A 25,440-nucleotide genomic window follows, 5' to 3' on the forward strand; every position below is an offset into this window, starting at 1 on the left:
ATGGCATTTTATGTAGATGCCACAGCAGGTGCTTCTTAATTCGATAAGTCGACGCGACATGATTATCGCGTAGCCATGGCCGCCGCTAACTACTCCCCCACTCTGGTTCACGCAGAAGATGGGCATGATGGTATAATTAAAAAAAATACATTCTACATTCCTTCTCTATATTAGGTAAGTGTGGGAAATTTCATACTCCTCCGTCTGCGCAATTTTCGTAAAGAGGGGTACAAACAGGGCCGGATTTAAGGGAGGGCAACCGGAGCGAAAGCCCCGGATTCTTCATAAACGGAGGGCCCCCACAATAGAAACTTTGGAAAAAAAATCTTTCAAATTCCGACAAGTAAGCACTGGTAAACATATTTCCTTTGCCTTCGATATTTTTTTTCGCTCTTTTACCTTTACCGTTAAATATTAACAGAAATAATTTATCCATATACCTGGAAATTCCATTGAGAATGCATTTGGTTCTGATGGTAACAAATAGCACTGGAGAGCGCTCATTTAAAAAAATGACATTTATAAAAAAATGCCTTCGAACCACGATGGGACAAAACCGTTTATCGAAGCTTTCTCTCCTGAGCATTGAAAGCTATTTACTCCGGGAATTGGATTTCAGCGAAATCATCAACGATTTTTCGGCGAAAAAAGCTCTGAAAGTTCCGTTCGCTAACACTAAAATTTAATTTCAGATAATTCTTGTGTCCGGTTATATTTATGTATTTATGTGTGTTAAATAATAAGAGAATTTACGTGGTTTCAATTGTAAAACTCGACTAAAAAAAATTGTTCATTTTATTTGGAAAATGATTTGGGGACAGGGGGTCTCCGCTCCTCTGTTGCCCCGAGGCCTCCAGACCTAAATACGGCCCTGGGTACAAAGCTTTTGCTTCACGTATCTTATCTTATACCTTTAAACGAGCAATTCTTGTATATATAATCTGAATCTCGGAAACGGCTACAACGATTTTCATAAAATTTAGTATACAGGGGATTTCGGGGGCGATAAATCGATCTAGCTACGATTTATTTTCATAAAATGTTATTTTATTCGTGTTTTCGATAATCAACTCTTCCCGACATCTATTGGCGAATAATAATACTATTTTTCTTAACCGCTTTAAAGACACAACAAGAGGTCATCATATAGTTAATATAGAGATAAAATTGGGTGCGAAGTGGGAATATTTATTTATCGTTATCTCTCTCGCACATCTTGTTTATAATGGCGGTGACGTCATCACCCATTACGTGCTTTCATATTTGGTTTTGGCAAATAAGTTTTGTAGGTTAATCGTTCTTGAACTTACTTATCTCTTGAAGTTATTTTTAATAGATAGCACATACATATAATTCTCAATTTTAAAATCAGATAGGATCACATTCCATGCGATCACAATTTTTATTGCATGGACCACCAGTGTGGTATGGTGACCTAGGCGCGATGCGTATCATCCACTTGCCTTCTTTTTGATATAGATTTGATATGATTATAGACCAACTTTGTAATCTGAATTGACGTGAAAGTGAACTATCAATTTAATTCAACTGTTCTTTCAAACGTAAGCTTCATTATTGCTCAAGCATAGTCTATATACATACCTACATATGTATGTAGACGATATAGAGATAGATCTATAAATGGAGACTAGACTGTAGACTAGTGTAGACTGTAATAATATGCCTAAGCCAAAGGCCTATGCTCCAATTAGTATATGTCAAATCTATATAACATATAAAAACGAATTGCTGTTCGTTAGTCTCGCTAAAACTCGAAAACGGCTCTACCGATTTGGCTGATTTTGATCTTAAATTATTTGTGGAAGTCCAGAGAAGGTTTAAAAGGTAGATAAATAAGAAAGTGTTCGGAATGAAATAAAAACAAACAATTTTGTTTTTCCCTGTGATGTGTCCATGTGATGAAAAGTTTAGGTCTTTTATTTATCGATTGAGGCACTACGAAGAAGTCTGCCGGGTCAGCTAGTTGTAAATAAAAATCCATTACTTAATCATTTTCGAAAAGTTTATTCTTGAGTAATTCGTTCTAAATTAATTTACAAAAACCTATAATAAAAATAATTATCACAACTTTCAAAACCTTCGAAGCGAAGAATTAAGTACGTGCTTAAAGTATCACAAAGCTAAATTTCTTTTTAAGCGGCCCTTTCTCTTACTAAACGATCGGACAATAAAGTAAATTGTACGTCAATTATCAGTAGTAACTATATGAAGTGTCTGTCAGAAAAAAATCGTCAGAAAGAACTTGGCTCATACAGGACCATACCAATAACCCTAGTCTACAAAAAAATCGGACTATGATTTCTGATCTTTAGGCTTTCGCCTCAGACATAGACTGACAGCCACTTCCAATACAAAAAGGACGGATTGAAAAAAAAACTCCATAACAAAACTTACTTCTTTGCTTCAGCGACAGCGTGAGCACTGACCTTGAGTGTCCCACTGCTCCTCTCATAACTGTCATCTTCGTGGCTGTCGTTATAATCCTCATCGTAATATCCACTATAAGGCCTAAAGCGATACCCTCCATTACCACCGTAGTAGTTCCCGTTAAACTGGTTGTTATACGAACCGTAGCCGTTACCATAGTATCCTGGTCTGTAGCCGTGCCCTTGGTTACCGAAACGGTTAGGATGTCCATTATACTGATAGTTGTTTGGGTAATATCCATGGCGATTGTAACCACCGCCTTCGTTAGCAGAAGACTGCGATTGGCTAATGGCTATGTTGATGGGATAGCCCCCCTGATGTCCTCCATATCCTTCCTGGTAGCCCCCATAGCCTTGGTGCCCTTGGTATCCTCCATATTCTTGACATAGTCCAAGCTTTTGACATAATTTTTGCGTGTGGAAGCTTCTGGGTTCTCTGAGTAAATCTGTCTTAGATTGAGCTTCGGAAGGCTCGCCTGAAATAGATATAATTTTTAAAATTATTTAGTACAAGGCGTAATTGTGTTTCAGTTCGGATTTGTACATCGCAGTCCGACAAAATTTGTTTTGTTTGAAATTTTATCTAGCTATCCCTACTTTTGGAAATAGTAGGTATATTGCTATTTACAAAATCTCATTTGACGATGGCTTACGATTAGCAGCCGCTCGTTTGCTTGCTTTCAACGTACACACAATGGACCCTGAAAATATTGAGTCAAAGTCTAAATTACCTTGAACAGCAGTCCAGCTGAGCACCCCGATGATCAAGAGGAGTATCAATCTTAAATGAGACATGCTTGTGTTATCCAACGATATGTATTGTGGTATTCGGCTTGTTTTAAACAGTTTTATAGCTTGACCCTCGAGGTCGTGCCCCACGCTAAAAGACATTGAGATTTATTTGCGAAAAATCCCACGGAAGTAATCAGAAACGGTATACAATACACCATATTTGGTAATAGAACGGAAGCTCTTTTAAGGATTGTTTTGTTTTTTTAATTAAATCTAGTATTAAATTTGAATATGAATCTCGTTATGTTGACGTTGTTAGCAAATGTATTTTATGAATACTAGACGTACATTGAATAGTTGTTCATGATTTGATATTCATGGTAATGCGGTGTTGTGGTGATGTAAATGCGGCCTCTGTTAAGGGAAAAGTTTAAACATTAGACACGTTACAATTCTATATCTTCAAGGCGATTGAAAGAATAGAGAGAAAGTAATGAAAATTAAAATAAATACTACTAATATATAGATAGCTGTTCAGATTATTGGGGAGTTGTTATAAGAGCAGTCGCATGCGTTGTAAAGATAAATAATAAGGCTATAGAGAGTTTGTTTACCTACTGCTAATAGCCTAGACGGGCTTTGAGATATATAAATATTTATTTTGATATAAATCCTACAATACTTTGAGACATGCTTTTTGTATTTCTGCTGGTGATATGGCTTATGGTAGGGCTGCACGAGTAGTTATCTCGAAGCGTGCGTTCCAGTTTGAAGAGGGGGAGTGGTGGTACCTACAATACGATTGAAACTTAGGCGTTGTGTCTCACGGTGGCTCAGGTTGCTGTTTATTTTGTTATCAAAAATCACTTAATGCCAGATAAGCCAGAAACTCTTACGCCTGTTAGAAAAAAAAGAGCATTCATACGCCACTATACTGCATATATACTTAGTGACTAATATAAAGCAATAAAAAAGATGATACATTAACCAGCCTTAAGAAAACTGTTTTGAAATTTCTATTTTCAAATTTTAAACATATTCGAATTTTACGACGTCGTATTTCTAGCTTATAATACCATTTTGTAGACGGCTTATCAATGTAAATAATTAGAGTCAAGAAAAAGTTAAGCTGTTCTAGGATTTCTTGATTATTTCGATCAGCTCGTGTCAACGACCTCTCCGTATGATTTTGACTGACACAGCGTTGACCTCAAGATTGTATCATACATGCAGCTAATTGCTTTTATGGTTGCTCGTATGCTTAATGTGTATTCTGATAAAAAAAAGATGAGATCGTAAATTACATACTCGTCGAGTTCTTTGTAAAGGTCAGATGTAGAGCGACGCACCCAAAATGCTATTTTAATTTTTATACACAATGGAGGCAGAATATAAAGTTTTTGTTTCATTTAAAATCGGAAGTTGTAAATTGTCATTTAATTAATTTTTATTGGAATTTATTTTCGTACCGTTGGATGTGTAGAAGCTACAAAGAAAACAGTATAACTAATTAATTAGAAAGTAATTCTATCAGCATGTTTTTATGCTAAACAGTGAACTAATTTTCTCAAAATTATGTTTGGAATTATTTGGATCGCCGGGAAAGAATATTGGTTATTATTTGTCATCCCAGTGCAGGATAGTGGCAAAAACTGTTTCTAGAGGTTTGATTGCCATTACCGAGTATTATAATATATCAATACTAATATTATAAAGAGGAAAATTTTGTTTGTTTGTTTGTATTGAATAGGCTCCGAAACTACAGAACCGATTTGAAAATTTCTTTCACTGTTTGGAAGCTACACTATTCCCGAGTGACATAGGCCATAATCTTTTTATTTTAAAAAATTTGGGATCCTTACTAAATCTCCAATAATGTAACCCAAGGTGTAAAAAAATTACCTAAAATGTTCTTTACGACGCTTGCCCTGCGAAAATTATTGATGATAGAATAAAATAATGTACTACAACTTTGTCGAACACATTATTAATTACAAAAAGTGTCGCGACAGCATATGTCTACCTATTATAGTTATGCCGCAATAAGTGTTCTTTTATTTTAAAAAATAAAATTTTGTTAAAGACCCGAGCGGAGCCGGAGCGGGCCGCTAGTACTTAATACTTTGAGTTGATGGTTGTGATTTACTAAAATACAGCTCTCATAATGAATCAAAAAATCAATCAATTAAACAATAGTTTTAAAACTATGAAATATATCTTCTTAATTTGTGGAAACGGAAGTTGATTTCGTTGCCTTGAACGCAAAACTAGAATGTTTCTTGTTTTTACTAACAATGAAAGATCGAGGACTCGAGTGGGCGTTCAAATTAGAATCATACTAGTGCTGATTTTATGACACTCTTCGACTAAGAAACAATAAATAAATAATAATAAATAAATATTTACTAACAACCACATCACGTTAACCGGTCCCGTGATAAGTTCGTAAAGAACTTGTGTTACAGGTACCAGATAACGGATATAAATGTAAGATTTTTATTATACACATACATATATTTAATATACATCCATAACCCTGGAAAAGACATTTATATTTATCATACAAATATCTTCCCTTGGCGGGATTCGAACCCGCGACCCCCTTGTGTAGTGACCATGTCACTTACCACTACACCAGACGGCCGTACAAACAACAAATTCCTCTTTCATTTTAGAAATAGTAAAGGAATTTTTTTTTAGCTTAGATGGTTGGACGCGCTTACGACCCACCTGGTGCTAAGTGGTAACCGGAACCCATAGACATGCACAACATAAATGCTGCCACTCACGTCGAGATATGAGTTATAAGGTATTAGTTTTAACAGTACTACGGCTGTCCCACCCTTCAAACCCAAACGCATTACTGCTTCACGGCAGAAAATAGGTAGGGTGGTGGTACCTACCCGTGCGGACTCACATTTTTTTTTTATTGCTTTGATGGGTGGACGAGCTCATAGCTCACATTCCTGGTGTTAAGTGGTTACTGGAACCCATAGACATCTACAACGTAAATGCGCCACCCACCTTAAGATAAGTGCTAAGGTCTCAGTATAGTTACATCGGCTGCCCCACCCTTCAAACCGAAACGTCATCGTTCAACACGAATGCACCGGACGTCTTATCCCTTAGGCCATGATGACTTCCAAAATAAACCATATGAAATGATAATTAATTATTTAATCGTATATTCATTTTTGACGTAACATTGATTAATGTTAATCAACAACAAGTATTTATAGTTTTTAAATGGAATAACGCAACAGTTCCTTAGCCACTAGCCTTAGCTATGGCAACAGCTATGGCATCACCAGACCCACTTTTCGCATTGCTGATGGCTGAGCTGTCGCTTCGGCTGCAAGTACTGCATCCGCTGTTTGGAAGCTGTTGGTTACGTTCCCGCTTTGGTGAGGGTGGTGGCGGGACTCGTGGAGGTGGAGGGGGCGGGGCATGTGGGGGTGGCGGAGGAGGCTGTGGACGAAGATGAGGGGGAGGTGGAGGGGGCGGGGCATGTACGGGTGGCGGAGGAGGCTGTGGACGAAGATGGGGGGGGAGGTGGAGGCGACTGAGGATCACATTTACCATAAGGGGAACGTTTCAGTCACTGTAGAAGTAGGCCATTTTCAACTGCATCTTTAGAATCTGTTAATTAAAAATAAATGTCCTTTGTAAAATACAAATGTGTAAAATACAAGTCTTTCTCTCTTTCTTTCTGTGTCTTCTTTTTCTCCACCTTATCCCACTAGGTGGGGTCGGCACAGCTAATTTTTCTCTTTCATTCTCTTCTATCAGCCGTCATCTCAATACTCACTCCTCTCTCTCTCATATCGTCATTCACACACACCATCCATGTCTTCTTCGGTCGACCTCTTCCCCCTCTACCTACTCTTTCTTTCTGTGTGTGTGTACAAAAAAAGTCACATTGAATAAAATATAAAATGAACACGACAATTGTTTTCATTTAAATTGATGATATTGAACATTATTAAGAACGGAATTTCATTTCGAAGCAGCATTTCTAAAAATTGCAACTAGTAGCAAATAGTTTTTATAAAGTGCTACCGAAGTTTTCACTTTCAGCTGTCGTTTATCATTGAATTTGTGAAAAGAAATACAATTAATATTTAAAATAATAAATCGGCTCACGCTGCTCACCTGCAAACGATTGTTGTAATGCAACAGTAATGTAAACGATCACAACAATACCAGCTCGCCACATCATCTCCGATTATTATGATGAGAAACTTATAAAATTGACGGTTTTTATACGATTCTTGTATCAACACATATCCCAAACAGTACTTCGACGGTAAATAATTCCGTAAATATCGTGTTCTAGTGTTAATTAATTCAAATCGACGATTTTTTGTGTACCTGCCCATGCGCCGATTGTTCACTCATTGAACGCGGTCGCGGCGCGCAACTTTCTTATGTCTGCCGCAAAATTCGTTTCAATTTCAAGGGAAAGGATTGTTAAAATAGAAAAATAAGTCAGAGGCCTGCTTGATATTACATCACAAGGAGTATGAGGCTGCCCTTTGTAGACATAAAAATAAAGTTAAGTATATTTAAAATTGAAAGAGACAAGATTAAAATTATAATCTAAAGGCTGCTATTGAAACCGGAATATGATTATTCCACTTAAGGCCTGAGGAGAAATATCGTACCGTGGGCTTACCATGTGTGCAGACATTACCGGTATTACAATGGTAGCTTCACAATTTGTTGTAATACCATAATCGTAGTCTTCAACTATGCAGGGGTTCGATCGTCAGATATTTTTTGTGAATATTCAATGTATCTATTATGGGCTCACTATCGTCTACCAATTTTAAGGAACAATGTCGTAATTACTGATAACTTTTTTTTTCGGGCTGGGGCCGTACCTCATACGAAGTGTCCGCGCCTAGGAGGCGTGCTGGGTAAGCAGTACTTGACGGTTTGCGTTTGTTGGGAGCAGACCGCGGACCCAAGGTCACCCCTTGCACTCTATCAGCTGACATCCACTCTCCGCCCGGGGTTAGAACCCAGGCAGAGTAAGAGGGTTCCAACTGTTAACAATAAATCCATACTCCCTGCGGCACCCCTAGGACGCCCAGCAGTTCCGTAGAACTACTTCCATACAATGCACTAGAGTGGTAATTACTGAAACCTACCTAATTAAGTGTGTCATTGAATATCCTTTTTGAAAGTGAATATATAAACTCTAATATCAGCTCAAGAAGAACCACAACCCTAGGAAGAACCGAAACTGACTTAGTGGACCTTCGGGATAAATAAAAGTTCTACGGAAGAGCAAATTAAAAGTCTATTTAACTTATAACACTTAACCAACACTTTTAAATTCTCAATTCACTTCTTCCGCTTTGCTTCAGGGGATCCGTACGCTGTTTCGCTTCGAGTAGTTCCTATTACTAACTGATTTCGTGCCATATATGCAACGCGTTTATAGTCGATACGACATCCCTAGATTTATGGAGAACATTATGGGCAAGTCGAGTAGCTTCGAGTGTGTTTCCGCTATCTGACAATAGATGGCGTTGTACCTCTCGAGAGTTGTAACTATACCAGCCGCTGTAACTATACTGAAACCTTAGAACCCATATCTCAAGGTGGGTGGCGGTATTTAAGTTATATGTCTATGGGCTCCGGTAACTACTTAACACTAGGTGGGTTGTGAGCTCGGCCAACCGTCGTCTATACAATAATAAAATAAAAAAATAAAACTCGAAATGTAAACAGACATTTTGAAATTTCCGAGTTAAGCCAAGAAAATTTAGACAGTTTTGTGTTAATAAAAAATGTACTTATTTAATAATTAACAACATTATAATTAAAAAGCAAAATGTTCTTGTGGAAAATATTTAATTCGAACCAAAGTTCCAAGTTTCTTGTTTTGCTATTTAATTATGACAATACATTAAAGTGTAGGGTAATTAAAAATTCAATCATCTGTAAAGTAGATCAGGAACAAATCACACCCGGTCATGTGGCCCCAACCTAGGATCTACTGTGGGAATCAGCCATTGATATTAGTTTAAAAATAACCCTTTACGCTTATGTACCTTTCATGTCAAGATATTTAATTACTAGGATGTCGGTAGCTTCAGTAGCCACTGCCAGCTGATGCTTTGGCCACAGCTACTGCGACAGCACCTCCACCGTATCTGCCGCAATGATCACAGCCGTTATCATTCGTATACCAGTCATATCTAGGAGGCGGGGGCGGAGGCGGTGGTGGCCAATATGGCGGGGGCGGAGGAGGTGGCGGCGGGGGTGGTGGCCAAAATAGCGGGGGCGGAGGAGGTGGCGGCGGCGGTGGCGGTGGAAATAAACCAAGGCCAAAAAATGGCGACCTTTTCAATCGCCGGATTAAAAGTCCACGATCCGCTGTGTCTTTTGTAGTAACTGAAATAAAAATATTTTAAAATTATTATCTCTTTATTTACTCAAGTAATATTTATACATTGCTTGACACCGGCCTATACCAACGTTTGGGCCGGACATTTTTTTAAGGTCTTGGGGTCCATTTCCTGCTGCGCTAACATAATAATATATGCTTAGTTAAAAATCTAAAATATATTGATAAGTATGTACAAGACATATAATGAAATAAAAGTTGTTTTGTAATGACCACTTCATATAATATATTATACATCTGGTTCGTTCACTTCATGAAATACAAAATGCTACTTCGCGAACAACTTAATACCAGATGGTTCTTGAATTGGAATTATTAAACAAACCATAGAATAAAGAGGGATCGACGTTGACGCGTCTAATCAAACCGCTGAAACATTGATAAGACAGAAACGAAATCAAATTGTGATTGCTTTTTGTGTAATCCAGAATGTAATTTTTGTTTTAAAAGCAATAGCCATGTCAAACAAAATAGTAAAACACGAATTTCTGCCCATATTAAGAACATAATAATTCCCTTTTTTTTTGATTGGATATATGAAAATTATATCCGACTCACGTTTTTCCTCGGCCGCGCAGAAATCAAATAGTAAAGCGCAATAAAACACTAAAACAACTGAACGCCACATCTCGACGACATGTTTTGATATAAAACCACACACGTCTCATTATATACGAGTATGTACGTGTCAAAATATCATTATTAATTCGTACCAAAATTTCCCGGCAACAAATATTAGCGCACGCTAATTGTTCAGATAAACGTTCAGTGCTAAATCGTATGGCGTAAATTCCTTGTCGCGTGTTTGTTTTCGGCTACGAAATATGTACTAATCAAAAAAGAATACGAACATCTCTCGATCGGGAGTTTATAAGTGAAATAGAGCACGTGAATGCAATTTATCTATTTCACTTGGAGCCACAGTCTTTGTTTACAATTCTCTATTCAATTCCTTTGAAATGTCTTTTTAGCTATTGCATAGCTTTTATCGCAGGCTTTGAGCGCGGCGACCGAATCAAGAAATTCCGTAACGAAAATAAAACCTAACACCCCCCTTCTCCGCGTACCATGTAGCTCGCGTTCAACACATTCACACATTGCGCTTGTGCAGTGTTTGTGAATAAGCGCACGGCGCAACGTCACACTGCATGCGCATCATGAAAAGTCTGTCCATCTCTCTCTCGCGCGGTCTAGCTTATGAGTGTGAAGCGGAGGGACAGTTAATGTTTTGCTTTTGTTAATGTTTATAAATATAGCGTGGTCTTATTTTTATTGTTCTAATATTAAATTATTATTGACTAATTATAAATGCATAAGTTGATAAAAAATGCTATGCAATAGCTTTACCGCGGTAGTCGGGGTGCCACGCGTGTTTTTTTTCTATTTTTGTTATGCCTATGCTGATAGCCTTGACAGGCTATTTCAGCTTCCTCTTGACATGTAGCTGAGCTCACGGGGCTCAAACCGGAAGTGTTGCTAACACTAGCCCTAGCAAGAGCAGTGCTTCGCAGAATCTACCAACGGACCGGAAACGCGACCCACTGAGAAGATCCGGCGAGAAACACAGTGGGCAAAATGTCTTTCTAGAAACGAGATTTAAAGATGTCGAAGGTAGTTTTTTTTAATAGCGTAGTTTTGTGTACGAGCTCAAGCCTCGCCTGGTGTTCAATGGTTATCGGAATTGGTTATTTCAGATTTTTCATAATCGGAATGCATTACTGCTTCGCGGTCAAAAACGGCAACGAGGCGTCCTCCCACCGGCAGTGCGTTGGCTGTGTTTTTGGCATTCCTGTAGTCCATGAGCGACGGTAACCACTTATCGTTGGGTGAGCGAATGGGATTGAGCGTTAGCTATCTTACTTTCAATTAACTTTGTATAGATGCTTACACAGATAATATAGGTACCTTATCTTAGGGAAGCGACAGAGCGCTACTTTGAACGAGCGGCGCGGCACGATAACCCTCTACCTATCCGACCCAGGCGACGGGGCAAACCGAAACCGCCGTAGACCAAAACATGTCTTGTCGGATCCCCCGGATTCACTCTCGGCGCTTTTAGGTCTCTCAAGCACCGGTCACCGACGAAGAGTTCCACGAGTAAACTAACCCACAGACACAGCCCACTCAGTTTCTCATCGGATCTTCTCAGCGGGTCGCAATTCTGATAGTAAATTCAGCGAAGCACTGCTCTTGGTAGGGCTATTGTTGGCAATTCTCTCAAGTTGAGCGGTCCGCGTGAAGTTGGAATAGCCCTTTAGGCTACCAACGATTAGGAAGGGAAATCCGACCGTATACGAATTAAAAGAGAATATCATGAATGTAGTCCAAGTTAATTAAATATGCAATATTAGAGATAGCTCGAATTTTATACTAATGCTGGTCAGATCATCATAAAATTTAAAAGGAATCACCATTGAGAAGCACCAGCTTTGAAAAAAAAACATTAAAATCAGTTCACTGACTTGAAAGGATCATAAAATGAAATAGCTATTATAATTTAGTAAAATCTATTTATTTACATCATAAAATTATTAATTCAACGTTTGTATTCAGGAGCTTTTGATTACATCTGATACATTGTTTCTTTTATTAGAATCCAACGAAATTTCATGACTTAAAAGGATCATAAAATGAAACAGTTAATTTTGTAAAATCTATTTATTTACATAGTAAAATTATTAATACAACGTTTGTATTCGGGAGCTTTTGATTACATCTGATTTAAAATTTTAGTTTCTATTGGCTTTTGCTATAGCAACTGCAATGGCGTCCCCAGTGTTACTCTTAGCGTTACTAATTGCTCCACTGTCTCCTCTTCCGCCGCATGTGTCACATCCATTGTTTTCAGGGAAGTACTCGTATCGCGCTGGTTGTGGTGGTGGTGGTGGGGGCGGTGGCGGTGGTGGCGGCGGCGGCGGGGGCGGGGGTGGCGGCCAATATGGCCGTGGTGGCGGCGGCGGCGGGGGCGGGGGTGGCGGCCAATATGGCCGTAGTGGCCAGTGATGGTGTGGTCGTCGTGGTGGATAATAGCTGTCACATCCGTATCCTGGTGGAGACCGTTTGAGTCGCTCTAGTAACGACCTACGGTTGCTGACTTCTGTGTCTTCTATAAATATAATTTTGTAATGTAAATTATATAATTAATGATTAAATAATAAACATATTAGACTACTAAAACAATGTACTTAATGTGAATTTATGCATGCATAATATGCATATTTTATGCATTATATCATGATCGATCAATGAATCAAATAACATTAAATTTAGTTTGGCTAGCGTCATATAAACGCACAGACAATGCAAGAGAAATTATTAGGATTTTTAAAAAAAGTAATGTATTCTTTCACTTTATTATTGTACCAGAGCTATTTTTTTATGATTGAAGGATTACTGGTGGCCCGGAGGCCTTTCCAATTTCACAAGGACAGGTGGGCGAGCAAAGGCTCACCCAGAAGTGGTGGGATTTGCTAACAGCTGCCCGAGCGCCTCCGAAGGAGACCTAACAACTCAAGAGCAACTGCTTCGCGAATGAATCTACTACCGGATCGGAATGGCAACCCGCTGAGAGAACCCGCGAGAAACTCAGCGAGCTGATGCCTGGCTTAGATTGCACGTCGACCTCTTTGTCGAGTTCGACGAGTACGGTTACCGGAGCTCCTAAGCCTGCTCCTAGTGTTAGAGCTGAAGGCGTCTAATGCAAAGGTTATTGGATCTGATGGATCCGTAAGGACGTGATCAGAGCTATTTCTCGTGGTTATGTGTACATACTTTCGTTATTTTAGAAAAAGTCTATCGCTCAGGAGCCGTAGTCTTTTTTTAGTGAAAGAATGTCTAATTTTGTATCTCTATTAAACATGGATGCTAATTTTCATATTAGTCGGTTAATTAACCTTAACGTTTATAAGTACAGCCGTCAGCTAAGACGAGCAAATTGGAGCGTAATCTGAAGTCCATATTGAAAGGGCATCGACCCCCTTTAGGCACAAGATTAAAATGACAACATTATTTATGTGGTACAAGGGCTCTCCACCCTTAAGCCGAAGGCACCCGGTGTAATAGTGTACATTAAACTTTAATCACTGTGCACATTTCCTCTACGGATCGGAGACATGGTGCATGGAAAGCCGCGATGGCAAAAAGATCGATTGCCTTTGAAATGCGGGTGCGGCGGAGGACGCTACGAATACCGTGGACTGCCATAAGAACTAACGAGTCCATTCTAAGAGAGCTAAACATACGAAAAAAGCTCTCTTCATAGCTCATAATCGAGGTCACAATCGAGCATTCGAAGCTCATAACTGCGGGTCGCATAGAGGGCAAACGCGCCGTGGGCAGAACACCAGCCAGATGGTCAGATCTACTAAGAGAAGCACTTGGTGGTAGTCTGTACCATGCGGTCCATGCCACCCATGATCGAGCACAGTGGAAGAACGTCACATGTGGTCGCGATCCTCAGCAGTGAGGGAACGATATAGAAGAATAGAAGGAAGTTAAATTAATGAAATTGTTTAAACAAACTTACTGCGTTCTTCGGCTGCAGCATGCTGTAATACGACAGCACACAATAACAATAACACGGCTGACCGACTCATGTTACGTGTACGTTTGAAGAATAACGATATGATGTCGCAAATTTATATGTCTCTAATACCAATATTAAACCGATAGAATTACCCAGAATCCCTATTCGTTCGCACTTTACTGTTAATTAATTGTGCATACGCTGTGAAGCAATATTACATTTCTGTTATCATTTAGGCGCAACATATACGGATATTTTTGTATTCGTGTCCGGACGCAATTTTATTTTTATTTTTTATTACTTATATGGGTGAACGAGCTCACAGCCCACCTGGTTTTAAGTGGTTACTGGAGCCCATAGATATCTACAACGTAAATGCCGCCACCCACCTTGAGATATAAGTTCTAAGGTCTCAGTACAGTTACAACGGCTGCCCCACCCTTCAAACCGAAACGAATTACTTCTTCACGGCAGAAATAGGCGGGGCGGTGATACCTACCCGTGCGGACGTACAAGAGGTCCTACCACCGGTAATTACGCAAATTATAATTTTGCGGGTGTGATTTTTATTACACAATGTTATTCCTTCAGCGTGGAAGTCAATCGTGAACATTTGATAAGTACATTAAGAAAAATTGGTACCCGCCTGCGGGATTCGAATACCGTTGCATCGCTAGATACGAATGCGCCAGACGTCTTATCCTTTAGGCCACGACGACTTCCAAATTTAAAACAAGTTTTAATTTACATTTCTTAGATCTAAGGATTAAACAGTGTTAAAAAAAAATAATTTATTGCCCTTGTATGCAGACGAGCATACGGCCCACCTGATTGATGGTAAGTGGTCACCATCGCTCATGGACGTCAGCAAAGCCAGGGGCAGAGCCAAGCCGCTGCCTAAAATAAAGTACTCTCCGCAAGCTTCGTTTGAAGAAGGACATGTCTTAGCGCTCGGAAAACACCGTGGAGGGGAGTTCATTCCAAAGCCGGATGGTACGTGGCAAAAAAGATCTTTGGAAACGCACTGTCGATGAACGCAGCGGTTCCAGATAATATGGATGAACTCTGCTCCGATGGGGGTAGGTGCGATGATAAAAAGGAGATGAGGGAATTTAATTTTAATAACAAAGTAAAAAAATTGATAAGCAGAGCAGAACATAACAAAAGAATTCGAACCCAATAGAATCTAAGCATAAATCTTAGAATAGAATGTGAGCCGGCACCTAATTAACTCTCACTTGTAATTGCATCGTGCGTTAAAACCTACTTTATTAAATCAAAAAGTTTTAAACTATGAGAAATTAATAGAAAGCTGGACGTAAATTATAAAAACTTTTCGTTTTGAAACTAAACAAAAGCTACGTCTACTATACAACATGGTACTTTTGATTAGCTACAACCGTAAAATCTTAAAATTGAAATAATAAGCGCTAAAGGTATTTATTACATACAATAATTATATGCAACTTAGTTATTGACAGTCTATTCGCAGCCTAATATTGTCAGCCTTGTACAATTCCATCCACTTTGCGGTTTCATCAATTTGTAGAACGAAATCTGTTATTGTGATAACACTAAAATTGGAATTGAGACTTTTTTCTTAATACCTTGTTGTGATGTGTGAATATCTTGGTGTTCAGTTGTCGTATACATTATTGTAGCGAACACCATTAGTCGTTGATATCAGAAATGCCAATGAAACTGAACTAATATCGAAGAGACAGAAGGCATTAGGTAAAGACATCCGGAATGCGTTTGTTTTATTGTCAGTGTAGGCAGACGAGCATACGGTCCACCTGATAGTGAGTAGTTACCGTCGCTCATGGACTTCAGGAATGTCAGGGACAGAGCCAAGCTGCTGCCTAAGTTTGCGTTGCTAATTTCAGTTGTAGGCGTTGATGGCCTAACAGAGTGAGGCTTAATTTCTATCATATATTTTTCTATCTTTTGAATGGTTTATACCACTCAAAAGCATGTATTTTTGAAAAAGTCGACTTACCGTATGCCTTTTGTAACAAATTTCGGTCGTCCCGAACACGAAATTCCAATGCAAAGTTCAAGACAAACTCTTTGTTCGATGTTTTTGTCCATTATAATATTTTTTTAATTAAGAATTAGAGGAGGATTTTTTCTCCTACCCGCGCCGAAAGTTCGGTTTTCCTCCCGCTGTACAGGGAAGAAAGTGTAACTTTTCTCCCTGGGTACTGACAAGTGCGCATGCGCGTTAGTGTCTACGTCTGTTCTCACGCACCTAAAATTCTCCGCCATTGTTGTGTTCAGGTAATTTGCAATATTGTGTTTAGTGTAAAAGTGAAATAAACAAAAGGCAATAAAATTTAATACTGAAGCATTAAACAAAGATGAGTTCATCATAGAGTTCTTATTCAATTAGTAGTAGTCTATTTAAAAATTAGAAAACAGTTAAATTGTTTTTTATGAGCTCCGCCCTCTACCCCCTGCCAGGGCTTCGCCCCTGGACCCCGGCTCGGTACTCCACGAACTTTCGGCCTGGTAGGAGAAAAAATAGTATGTGCACCGCGGGAAAAAAGTAGGAAATCTCATCCCGCGTGCTTGCAACCTCGCCTTCGGCTCGGGCCGGCACAATGTATTATATTATTATTCCGCGATTTTTACTGAGTATCCGATAACAACCAAAATCGTAATATTTTGAAACCTTTAAACATGATATAACTGACTCGATGGTGCGGTAATAAATGCCCCTGATTGCTGGGACGTGGTTCGCGGGCTTGATTCCAATATCGGGCAAAATTTTGTGTGATGCTTGCTTGTTTGCCCTTTCTCTCGGTGTTCAAAGGGCGTAAAGTACATTTGTAGCTCTACGAATTGCCAGAAGCGGTTAAAAGTGACTAGGCAATAGATAGGGGATTGGGGAATGGCAGTGCTGAAAAAGTATTTTCAGAGCCACGTGGTAGAACCTAATGGTGGTACTACAAACCATCCGCAATACAATATCCTATAATACATCATTTTCTCAGGTTCAGATTTGTATAAAAGAAAATTCAATAAAATCAATAAAAAATATAGTCCCGGAAGCGAAGCGAAGCGGGTCGCTACTTAAGTATGTTTATCAGAGTTTGGTTCCCATAGTACAGGGAATGTTAGTTTGGGGCCAAAGAACCGTGTGTGACTTGTCTCCGGTTATTATGAACAGTCAAGTCAACATGCGATCTGACGATGCAACTTGGCAGTTATTTTTAACTTTTCCTACAACTCGCCATTTTCTGAAGTAATAGAAATAGAAAGAATACTTTAAAATTATCTCATAAATATCAGAGTTCCTAGTGGTTTTTCGATGTGGAGCACATACATCCCCCATCTCGATATGGTATGAGCCCGAAGCTTCAATACCTACTATTGCGTAACAGGTGTCCCATGTGTCAACAGGAATGCAACTTGATGCATTGATGATGATGTATAAAGGATGAAAAGGATGAGGAGACTGCAGCCTTGTTGGAACAGAAAATCAGTGCCTATCATTATTTCCTCTTCTCAAATCTTCGCCCTCAAAAATTATGCGGTTGATAGTATCTACATCATCATTGCAAGTTGGATTATAAGATTAATTTTATCGGCTTACGATACTATACCTATAATTCTGTACTTTCTTCAATATCAATTTATCATATGAAATATATCATGTGCTTGGAGTATTTGAAAATTTTAAAGGGAGTTTGGTGGAGTTTGGGGGTAGCTTGTAGCTATACCTGAACGTTTTGAGGAATACCCAATGAAGAGTCAGGTCCTACCAGTACATTGTCAACAAATTCAGTGCATCAACAGTGCACATTGTCACTCCGTTCTCAGTATAAGAATTCTAATTTATTTAAGTTTTATTAAAAAGAAAACCAATAATACGATACAAAGATATATTAATTTATTAAATACAATATTACTTATGTTACATATGCACAATAAATAACAGAAAACAATAATTAAAGTTCACTAGATATACATTGTTATATTCCAAACAGCGTCCGTAGATGTGAATGGATGAATTTATAAATTGGTATGGTTTTGGTGAAAAGTTTTATTTAAAAAATTATCAAAATATGAAATTAACCACCCACAGAGATCGCCACTGCCGATCCACTGTCACTCTTTGCGTTACTGAGGGCGTAGTTGCTCTTTCCGCAAGTACTGCAGCCGGCACCCTGATATGACTTCATTCCTTGGGAAGCAAGATCCAGAGCTCCACTTAAAGCTGATCCCGCCTTTCTATATGAGCTGGACCCGTATCCACCGCCTTGTTGCCACTGTCCACCGCTCGATGATTGCGATTGATGTTGTTCACTGATCGAACCATCGCCTCCTTGAGAAAAGCCGCCGCTTTGAGAACCAGCGTCAATTTGCTGTTGTTGAGCTTCACCAGAAAATCCGCCATCATTGTGACCAAAACTAGATCCACCACTATTCCCGTATGAGCTCTTAACTTGAGAGTTTGCAGAACTAAAGCGAGCACTCTGCTCTTGAGAGCTACCAAATCCACTCCCTTGATTTTGTGAGCCACTGAATCCACTCCCTTGACCACGTGAATCACTGAAACCACTTCCTTGGCTTTGTGATCCACTATACCCACTACCATGGTTTTGTGAGCCACTGAATTGACTCCCTTGACCACGTGAACCACTCCCTTGGCCTTGTGATCCACTGTACCCACTCCCTTGGTTTTGTGAGCCACTGAACCCATTCCCTTCACGATGTGAACCACTGAATCCACTCCCTTGGCTTTGTGATCCACTGTACCCTCTGCCTTGGTTTTGCGAGCCACTGAATCCACTCCCTTGGGCTTGTGATCCACTAAACCCGCTTCCTCGGTCTTGTGAGCCACTGAATCCACCTCCTTGACCTTGCGAGCTACTAAATCCACTATCTTGGCCTTGTAAACCACTGAACCCACTTCCTTGGCCTTGAGAATCACTGAATCCTTTCTGTTGACCATGCGAACCACCGAATCCACCCTCTTCACTTTGTGATTGAGAGCTAAAACCCCCAAATTGCTTGCGACCTCCAAATTGCTTGCTCTGATATGAATAATGTGATTCTTTGAAACTAGCAGCATTTTCTTTCTGTCCGTTTCCCCCGACCCCATCTGAACTGAACCCAGAACTTCCTACTGCAGTAGCACCTGCACCTGATTCTCCACTGTTCTCAATGGATCCACTTTTAATAGCGCCAGCGCTAGCTTGACCTGCAGCTCCTGAATTGCCACTAGCACCATAACCTGCCGATTTAGATCCTAAGCCGGCACCGACATCTGATCCAACAGAGGAAGAAGCTAAGGAGAATGCTTGACCAGCTGTTTGAGCCCCGCCCTCGGCAGCAGCAGCTGCTCCACTAAATACACCTTGGGCGCTTCCATCTGAACCACGCGCTACCCCTGTCCATTGCTGTGTGCGGAATATTGGAGGTGGTCCCGGAGGCCCAAGGTACCTAAAATGACGTGGATGATGATGAAATCTATGGTATTCACATTCATCACACGGAGATCGAACAACTCGCGTAAGTGAATCTGAAACAAAAAATAATAAATAAAATGTTGGCTTATGGACTACTACAATTAAACTCGTCTTGTTCTTTCGAGTTTAGGCACGTAATAATAATTATTTGGTCGATGCTTAAAGATACACCGGCAGGTAATCGCTTAATGCGTTGCTGCCATGCAAAAAAACATAATTATTCATGTTTCAAATCAGTACATATTTTATTAGTTTTATCGGTGATAACATCATAAAAGAAATTCATATTCTAATTTTGCATTCATTATTTAATTAATCCGTAGCTACTTAAATACGTTTAAATATATACATATATAGATAATATACACCCAGACAAATAGCAAACAAATCTGTACATCACACGAATGTTGGCCGATGTGGGAATCGAACCCACACCCCTAAGCGCAACAGTCAGAGGTGTTAACTACAGCACCACCAAGTCAGTTAGTCGCTTCAAGCCTTAAGCAAGTTGACTTGTGATAATCTATGGAAATACACTATTAGCCTTTCCAAGCATTTAATGCAATGTTAATATCTAAAGGACTTTTTGGCGGGAACGCGAGGAGTGAAGTTGTGTGATTTGTTTTATTTTGTCTATTTTGTGTTTCTTCAGTTTTAAATGTGTAATAGCGGTGATTTATTAACTGTTTAATATCTGTGAAAGTGCACAAATGTAGAAAAATGAAACAAAACCGCTGGACGTAACTTCTCGGGATCCTCCAAAAAGTCCACTGAAAAAATCTCAGTAAATGATACTAAGATTTTACTAAAATTATACTTCATCCCATATCATCTCATTTCATTTCATCTCACTCCATATTATAATTTTTCATAAAAATAAGAATATAAATAAAAATAAGACATGACTTAAAGGTCTTAGTTACCAGGTCACAAAATTCCCTAAAAAAAAAATTATTATTATTAATATCTAAAATATACCTTCGTTTTGCGAATACTGCCCGAGCACAGCACAGTGTGCTGAGAGGAGAACCACAGCAAATATTGTCAATGTCGTCTCCGCCATTACGTTTAATCTAATAACCGATATTCGCAATTCCTACAATTTATACTTTACAAATGAAGGATGTGAAAAACAGCTTCCAAGTATCACTAGAATAATTTATTTAGCATCAAATTGTCATAGTAAACATCAGAGCTTAGTAACAGAGGGGACAACAGAGCTATCTTGTTATACCTACATACGTTTTGCGATAATGTATGTGGTAAAATCCAGCGAAATTTGTGAGGTCATGCTATTATGTCATCGTCTGGTCCATTTTAGGTGCATGATACGCTCGGACGCATTTATGGTAGATGTAAATTGATGCACATTATTGTTATTTTTTTTTTATTGCTTAGATGAGTGGACGAGCTCACAGCCCACCTGGTGTGAAGTGGTTACTGGAGCCCATGGACATCTACAACGTAAATGCGCCACCCACCTTGAGATATAAGTTCTAAGGTCTCAATATAATTACAACGGCACCCCACCCTTCAAACCGAAACGCATTACTGCTTCATGGCAGAAATAGGCGGGATGGTGGTACCTACCCGTGCGGACTCACAAGAGGTCCTACCACTAGTAAAATTTATTTATAGGCTTTGATGTTATAAAATTGCCACAACTGTTGAATATGCAAAAAAAATGCATTTTTTTCGTACCTAATCGTTGGTTGAGGGCTGTTGTAACTACGCACGGACTGATAGGTGATTTCACGGAGTTCAAACTCAAAGCAGTTTACAGTTAGTTGTTTTAATACTACATAGAAAAGAAATATTTGTTACTTCGGAAAAAAATCTCGTATTCTCCTTAACAACAAAACAAACTGCTCTTTGGAATTAAAGTATTAAGATATTGCTAGAAATACTGTTACAATAATAATAATAATAATAATAAGCCCATTTTATTTCCAAAAACAAAGAAAGAAAAAAAAAGAAAATAACACCTTATCAAATAAAAATTACAAAATTAAATATAAACTTGTGTTATTGGAACCCCATTCGGGTATAGGCCTCCTCCAGCTTACTCCACTCTTCCCTATCCTTGGCTTTATTATAACTGTTACAATAAGAGAGAAAAAAAAATACTTGAGTGTTTTAATAGAGTATTACAGTGTATCGATCGAATATCTGTGACAGCGTTAAAAGAAGCACTAAGAATGTCATTTTTGAAACATTTCATGCGCTTGGTAGGTATTTATTGAACGTGCATTGAGCTATTCACGTTAACTTTTGATGAAATTATCGCTGTTTCCACTGAAAAATATCTGACCATCCACATAATATGCTTCTAAGGAAAGAATCCGAAGAAATCCTGTCCAAAAGCAAAATATGTTTGTGCAAGGCAATTTAGGTTTTTTTTAATTGCTTAGATGGGTGGACGAGCTCACAGCCCACCTGATGTTAAGCGGTTACTGGAGCCCATACAGGTTATATAACCTATTCAAAGTCACGTCGCATATCAATGGCTTCTGGTCGTTACTGAAGCTAAAATTAAAAAAAAATAAACAGTGTGGTAAAATCAGAGCACATTCGGAGTTCGTACGCACAAGAAGGTCAGAGAAGTGACTTACATATTATATGTTTTTTTTTTATTTCACTTAGTTATGGTAAACGGTTTCCGCCATACGTACCTAGGGGTATCTTTCATGGGGCATCAGGTTAATTTTGGTTTGAAGATACATGTCATAACGCTAAAGGAACTAGCGCCACAAAGGGGGTTTATTCTTGAGTTTGATAGAGTGAGGAGGGAACTGTCGTCAGTATATTAGATCAAAGTAATAATTAATGTATTATATAATTATCGGCACTAAATATGTTCAAATTTTCTATTTAATCTAACTTTTTTATGTTTCTGAACATTATTATTTGATGATTTTTTTATTGTTTGTATGAGTGGACGATTTCACGGATCCAAGTAAATGCCGCCATCTACCTTGAGACGTGAGTTTTAAGGCTCGGTTACACAGTACAACGGCTGCACCACCCTTCAAACCGAAACGCAATACTGCTTCATGGCAAGATAGCCAGAGTGGTGGTGCTACCCGTGCGGGCTCACCACCAATTATATGAAAATTCTATATTTCTGCGGGTTAGATTTTTTTTATTGCTTCGATGGGTGGACGAGTTCACAGCCCACCTGGTGTTAAGTGGTTACTGGTGCCCATAGACATCTACAACGTAAATACGCCACCCACCTTGAGATATAAGTTCTAAGGACTCAATATAGTTACAACGGCTGCCCCACCCTTCAAACCGAAACGCATTACTGTTTCACGGCAGAAATAGGCGGGGTGGTGGTACCTACCCGTGCAGACTCACAAGAGGTCCTACCATCAGATATGACATTTTATGACATATTATTATTAGTTCACTCCCTCTTCTTCATTCCCTCTATAAATATTTGATTAGTATGTATTACATTAGGTCTCAGGCTCGGTAGAAAAAAGACAGAAGGTTTGTTCAATGGGTTGAGCCCCCTTATATCATTCCAGATTCCTAACACAGTTAATTCAGACAAATATATATTTTTTTACCAACCACCAAACCGAGGAGAGTATTACTAAAGTAAACACTTAATTAGCACTAACTTATAATTCTAATAGGAATCTTACAAACTAAGTACAAACACTACAAAATAATATTTAATTTCGGGTATAGGGGGTTTCCCCGAGGCCCGTATCGTGCCCCGTGAGGAAATATGAGGACCCAGAAGTATTTAACTACGGAATCGCGACCTGGTAGCACTGTCCCACAGACACAGCCCACTGAGTTTCTCACCGGAACTTCTCAGTGGGTCGCGTTTCCGGTCCGGTGGTAGATTCTGCGAAGCACTGCTCTTGCTAGGGCCAGTGTTAGCACCACTCCGGTTTGAGCCCCGTGAGCTCACCTACACATTAGAGCGAAGCTGATATAGGCTCAAGGCAATCAGCATAGGTAGTAAAAAAAGATCCGATAAGACATGTTTAGCATAGAATATTTTTTTTCAGCCATTTGAATGTAGTAAACGTATTTAGTTATGTACACACAGAAAAGAAGACATAGTACAGAGTAATAGGAAAATTATGTACAAAGGCACTGCTTTTTTATTTTTTTATTGCCCTTGTAGGCAGACGAGCATACGGCCCACCTGATGGTGAGTGGTTACCGTCGCCCATGGACTTCAGCAATGCCAGGGGCAGAGCCAAGCCGCTGCCTACCGCTTAATACTCTCCACAAGCCTCGTTTGAAGAAGGACATGTCATAGCGCTCGGGAAACACCGTGGAGGGGAGCTCATTCCATAGCCGGATGGTACGTGGCAAAAAAGACCTCTGGAAACGCACTGTGGATGACCGCAGTGGCTCCAGGTAGTATGGATGAATTCTACTCCGGTGGCGGGCGGTGCGATGGTAAAAACGAGATGCCGGTATCATCTCGAACAATTCCTCAGAGCACTCCCCATGGAACATACGGTACAAAATACAGAGGGAACCGAAGTCCCTCCGCAGACCCAGAGGTTCCAAACGATCCGTGGGACCGGGATTATCGACAATCCGAACGGCCCTTCTCTGTATGGAGTCAAATGGAAGAAGCTAGTATTTGGGAGCCCCGGCCCAGAGATGGGAGCAGTACTTATTTTATGAGTGCTTATTTCTTTAAGAAATCTCTTCCAGCAGACCTGCGAGAGGATTATGAGAATAATAATTAAAAGTGAGGGTGTGTGTAGAACAGCTAAAATAACAAATACAACATGAGAATTATAGTAATGCACATACACATAGCAAATATTGTTAAACTTGAATACAAAATATTTATTATGCTTTTTGTTATGTAGGCTTTATGTTACCCCGTCGCCTGAGTCGAAAATGTAATTAGAGGCCGCCGCGATAAGAGAGCTATCAGATTTAACGGTAGCAGATATTTCGGGCTTTGGAGTATTTCTATAGCCGGCTTAAGGAGGCGATGAAATAAAGGAGTCTCCGGTTGAAATTTTGAACTAAATTTCAATGGTTAACACGTGTTTGGACTCTGGGCAGCTAATTAAAAGTGTAAAACAGGGGTCGCCAAATTTGCCGACCCATTTTGTGCGGAGCGCGCAATTTACACACGGACGCAATTTACACTTAGATTTACAGTACGGAAAGGACATGGATCATTTTCGGCCCAGCTACTCGTGCTCTCAAGGTCACGAATGAAATATCTATAGAAAAAAACATTTCATTTTTACATACTTATTATAAAACTAGCTGACCCGGCAGGCTTCGTATAGTCCGGGAGCCCGTGACAAATTTTCATGACCAAGTCCCTCCCAATCGAAAATTCGTGAAATGCATTAGGGACTTATACTATGAATACTCGCGACCGTCAGCTGCGACTCCGTGGGTGGAGCGGGCGATGGTAGCCTCCCATGCAGCCAGCTGACGTATAATCCACCATGTTATGGCCAGCTGACTTTTTTTCCTTCAAAATACTTTTTTTTTTTTTTTCTCAGGCCGGGGGCCGAACCTCCTACGAGGTCCCCGCGCCTAGGGGGCGCGCGGGGTATGTGAGACTCAACGATCTGCAGGTGTTGAGAGCAGATCGCGGGCCCAAGGATTTTAGGGCCCACCCACTAAACGACTTCCCTGCACTCTTACACCCGACGTCCGATCTCCGTCCGGGGTCAGAACCCGTTCAGGGTAGGGGGGTTCCCGCGGTCAACACTACAACCAGACACGCGGCGCCACCCCGAGGACGCCCGACTGACGGGTCGTCGAGGCGATAGTCGACGACCAACGACGTCAGTCTCCGCGGTACGGCGGCCCTACCAGGCCGCCCGGGCG

General features: G+C 39.8%; 4 protein-coding genes across 4 annotated transcripts; all 4 read right to left on the reverse strand.

Moving 5' to 3' along the window:
- Nucleotides 1-2,011: 2,011 nt before the first annotated feature.
- Nucleotides 2,012-3,337, reverse strand: LOC114243995 (uncharacterized). The gene is made up of 2 exons (XM_028175669.2): nucleotides 3,179-3,337; nucleotides 2,012-2,923 (listed from the first exon to the last, which is right to left on the reverse strand). Exons 1-2 carry the CDS (start codon nucleotides 3,240-3,242, stop codon nucleotides 2,412-2,414), a joined length of 576 nt encoding a protein of 191 aa, XP_028031470.2. The 5' UTR covers nucleotides 3,243-3,337; the 3' UTR covers nucleotides 2,012-2,411.
- Nucleotides 3,338-9,022: 5,685 nt separating this feature from the next.
- On the reverse strand, nucleotides 9,023-10,293 carry LOC114244003 (uncharacterized). Its single transcript, XM_028175679.2, has 2 exons — nucleotides 10,156-10,293; nucleotides 9,023-9,584 (listed from the first exon to the last, which is right to left on the reverse strand). Exons 1-2 carry the CDS (start codon nucleotides 10,223-10,225, stop codon nucleotides 9,283-9,285), a joined length of 372 nt encoding a protein of 123 aa, XP_028031480.2. The 5' UTR covers nucleotides 10,226-10,293; the 3' UTR covers nucleotides 9,023-9,282.
- A 1,994-nt stretch (nucleotides 10,294-12,287) lies between these two features.
- Nucleotides 12,288-14,197, reverse strand: LOC149502898 (uncharacterized). Its single transcript, XM_089727460.1, has 2 exons — nucleotides 14,123-14,197; nucleotides 12,288-12,703 (listed from the first exon to the last, which is right to left on the reverse strand). The coding sequence occupies exons 1-2, from the start codon at nucleotides 14,190-14,192 to the stop codon at nucleotides 12,327-12,329; spliced, it is 447 nt and encodes a 148-aa protein (XP_089583586.1). The 5' UTR covers nucleotides 14,193-14,197; the 3' UTR covers nucleotides 12,288-12,326.
- A 3,798-nt stretch (nucleotides 14,198-17,995) lies between these two features.
- On the reverse strand, nucleotides 17,996-20,786 carry LOC114243992 (uncharacterized). The gene is made up of 2 exons (XM_089727461.1): nucleotides 20,578-20,786; nucleotides 17,996-19,652 (listed from the first exon to the last, which is right to left on the reverse strand). The coding sequence occupies exons 1-2, from the start codon at nucleotides 20,660-20,662 to the stop codon at nucleotides 18,199-18,201; spliced, it is 1,539 nt and encodes a 512-aa protein (XP_089583587.1). The 5' UTR covers nucleotides 20,663-20,786; the 3' UTR covers nucleotides 17,996-18,198.
- Nucleotides 20,787-25,440: the final 4,654 nt, after the last annotated feature.

This window comes from Bombyx mandarina, chromosome 05 (assembly GCF_030267445.1).
Source record: "Bombyx mandarina strain Sakado chromosome 05, ASM3026744v2".
Classification (NCBI taxonomy): domain Eukaryota; kingdom Metazoa; phylum Arthropoda; class Insecta; order Lepidoptera; family Bombycidae; genus Bombyx; species Bombyx mandarina.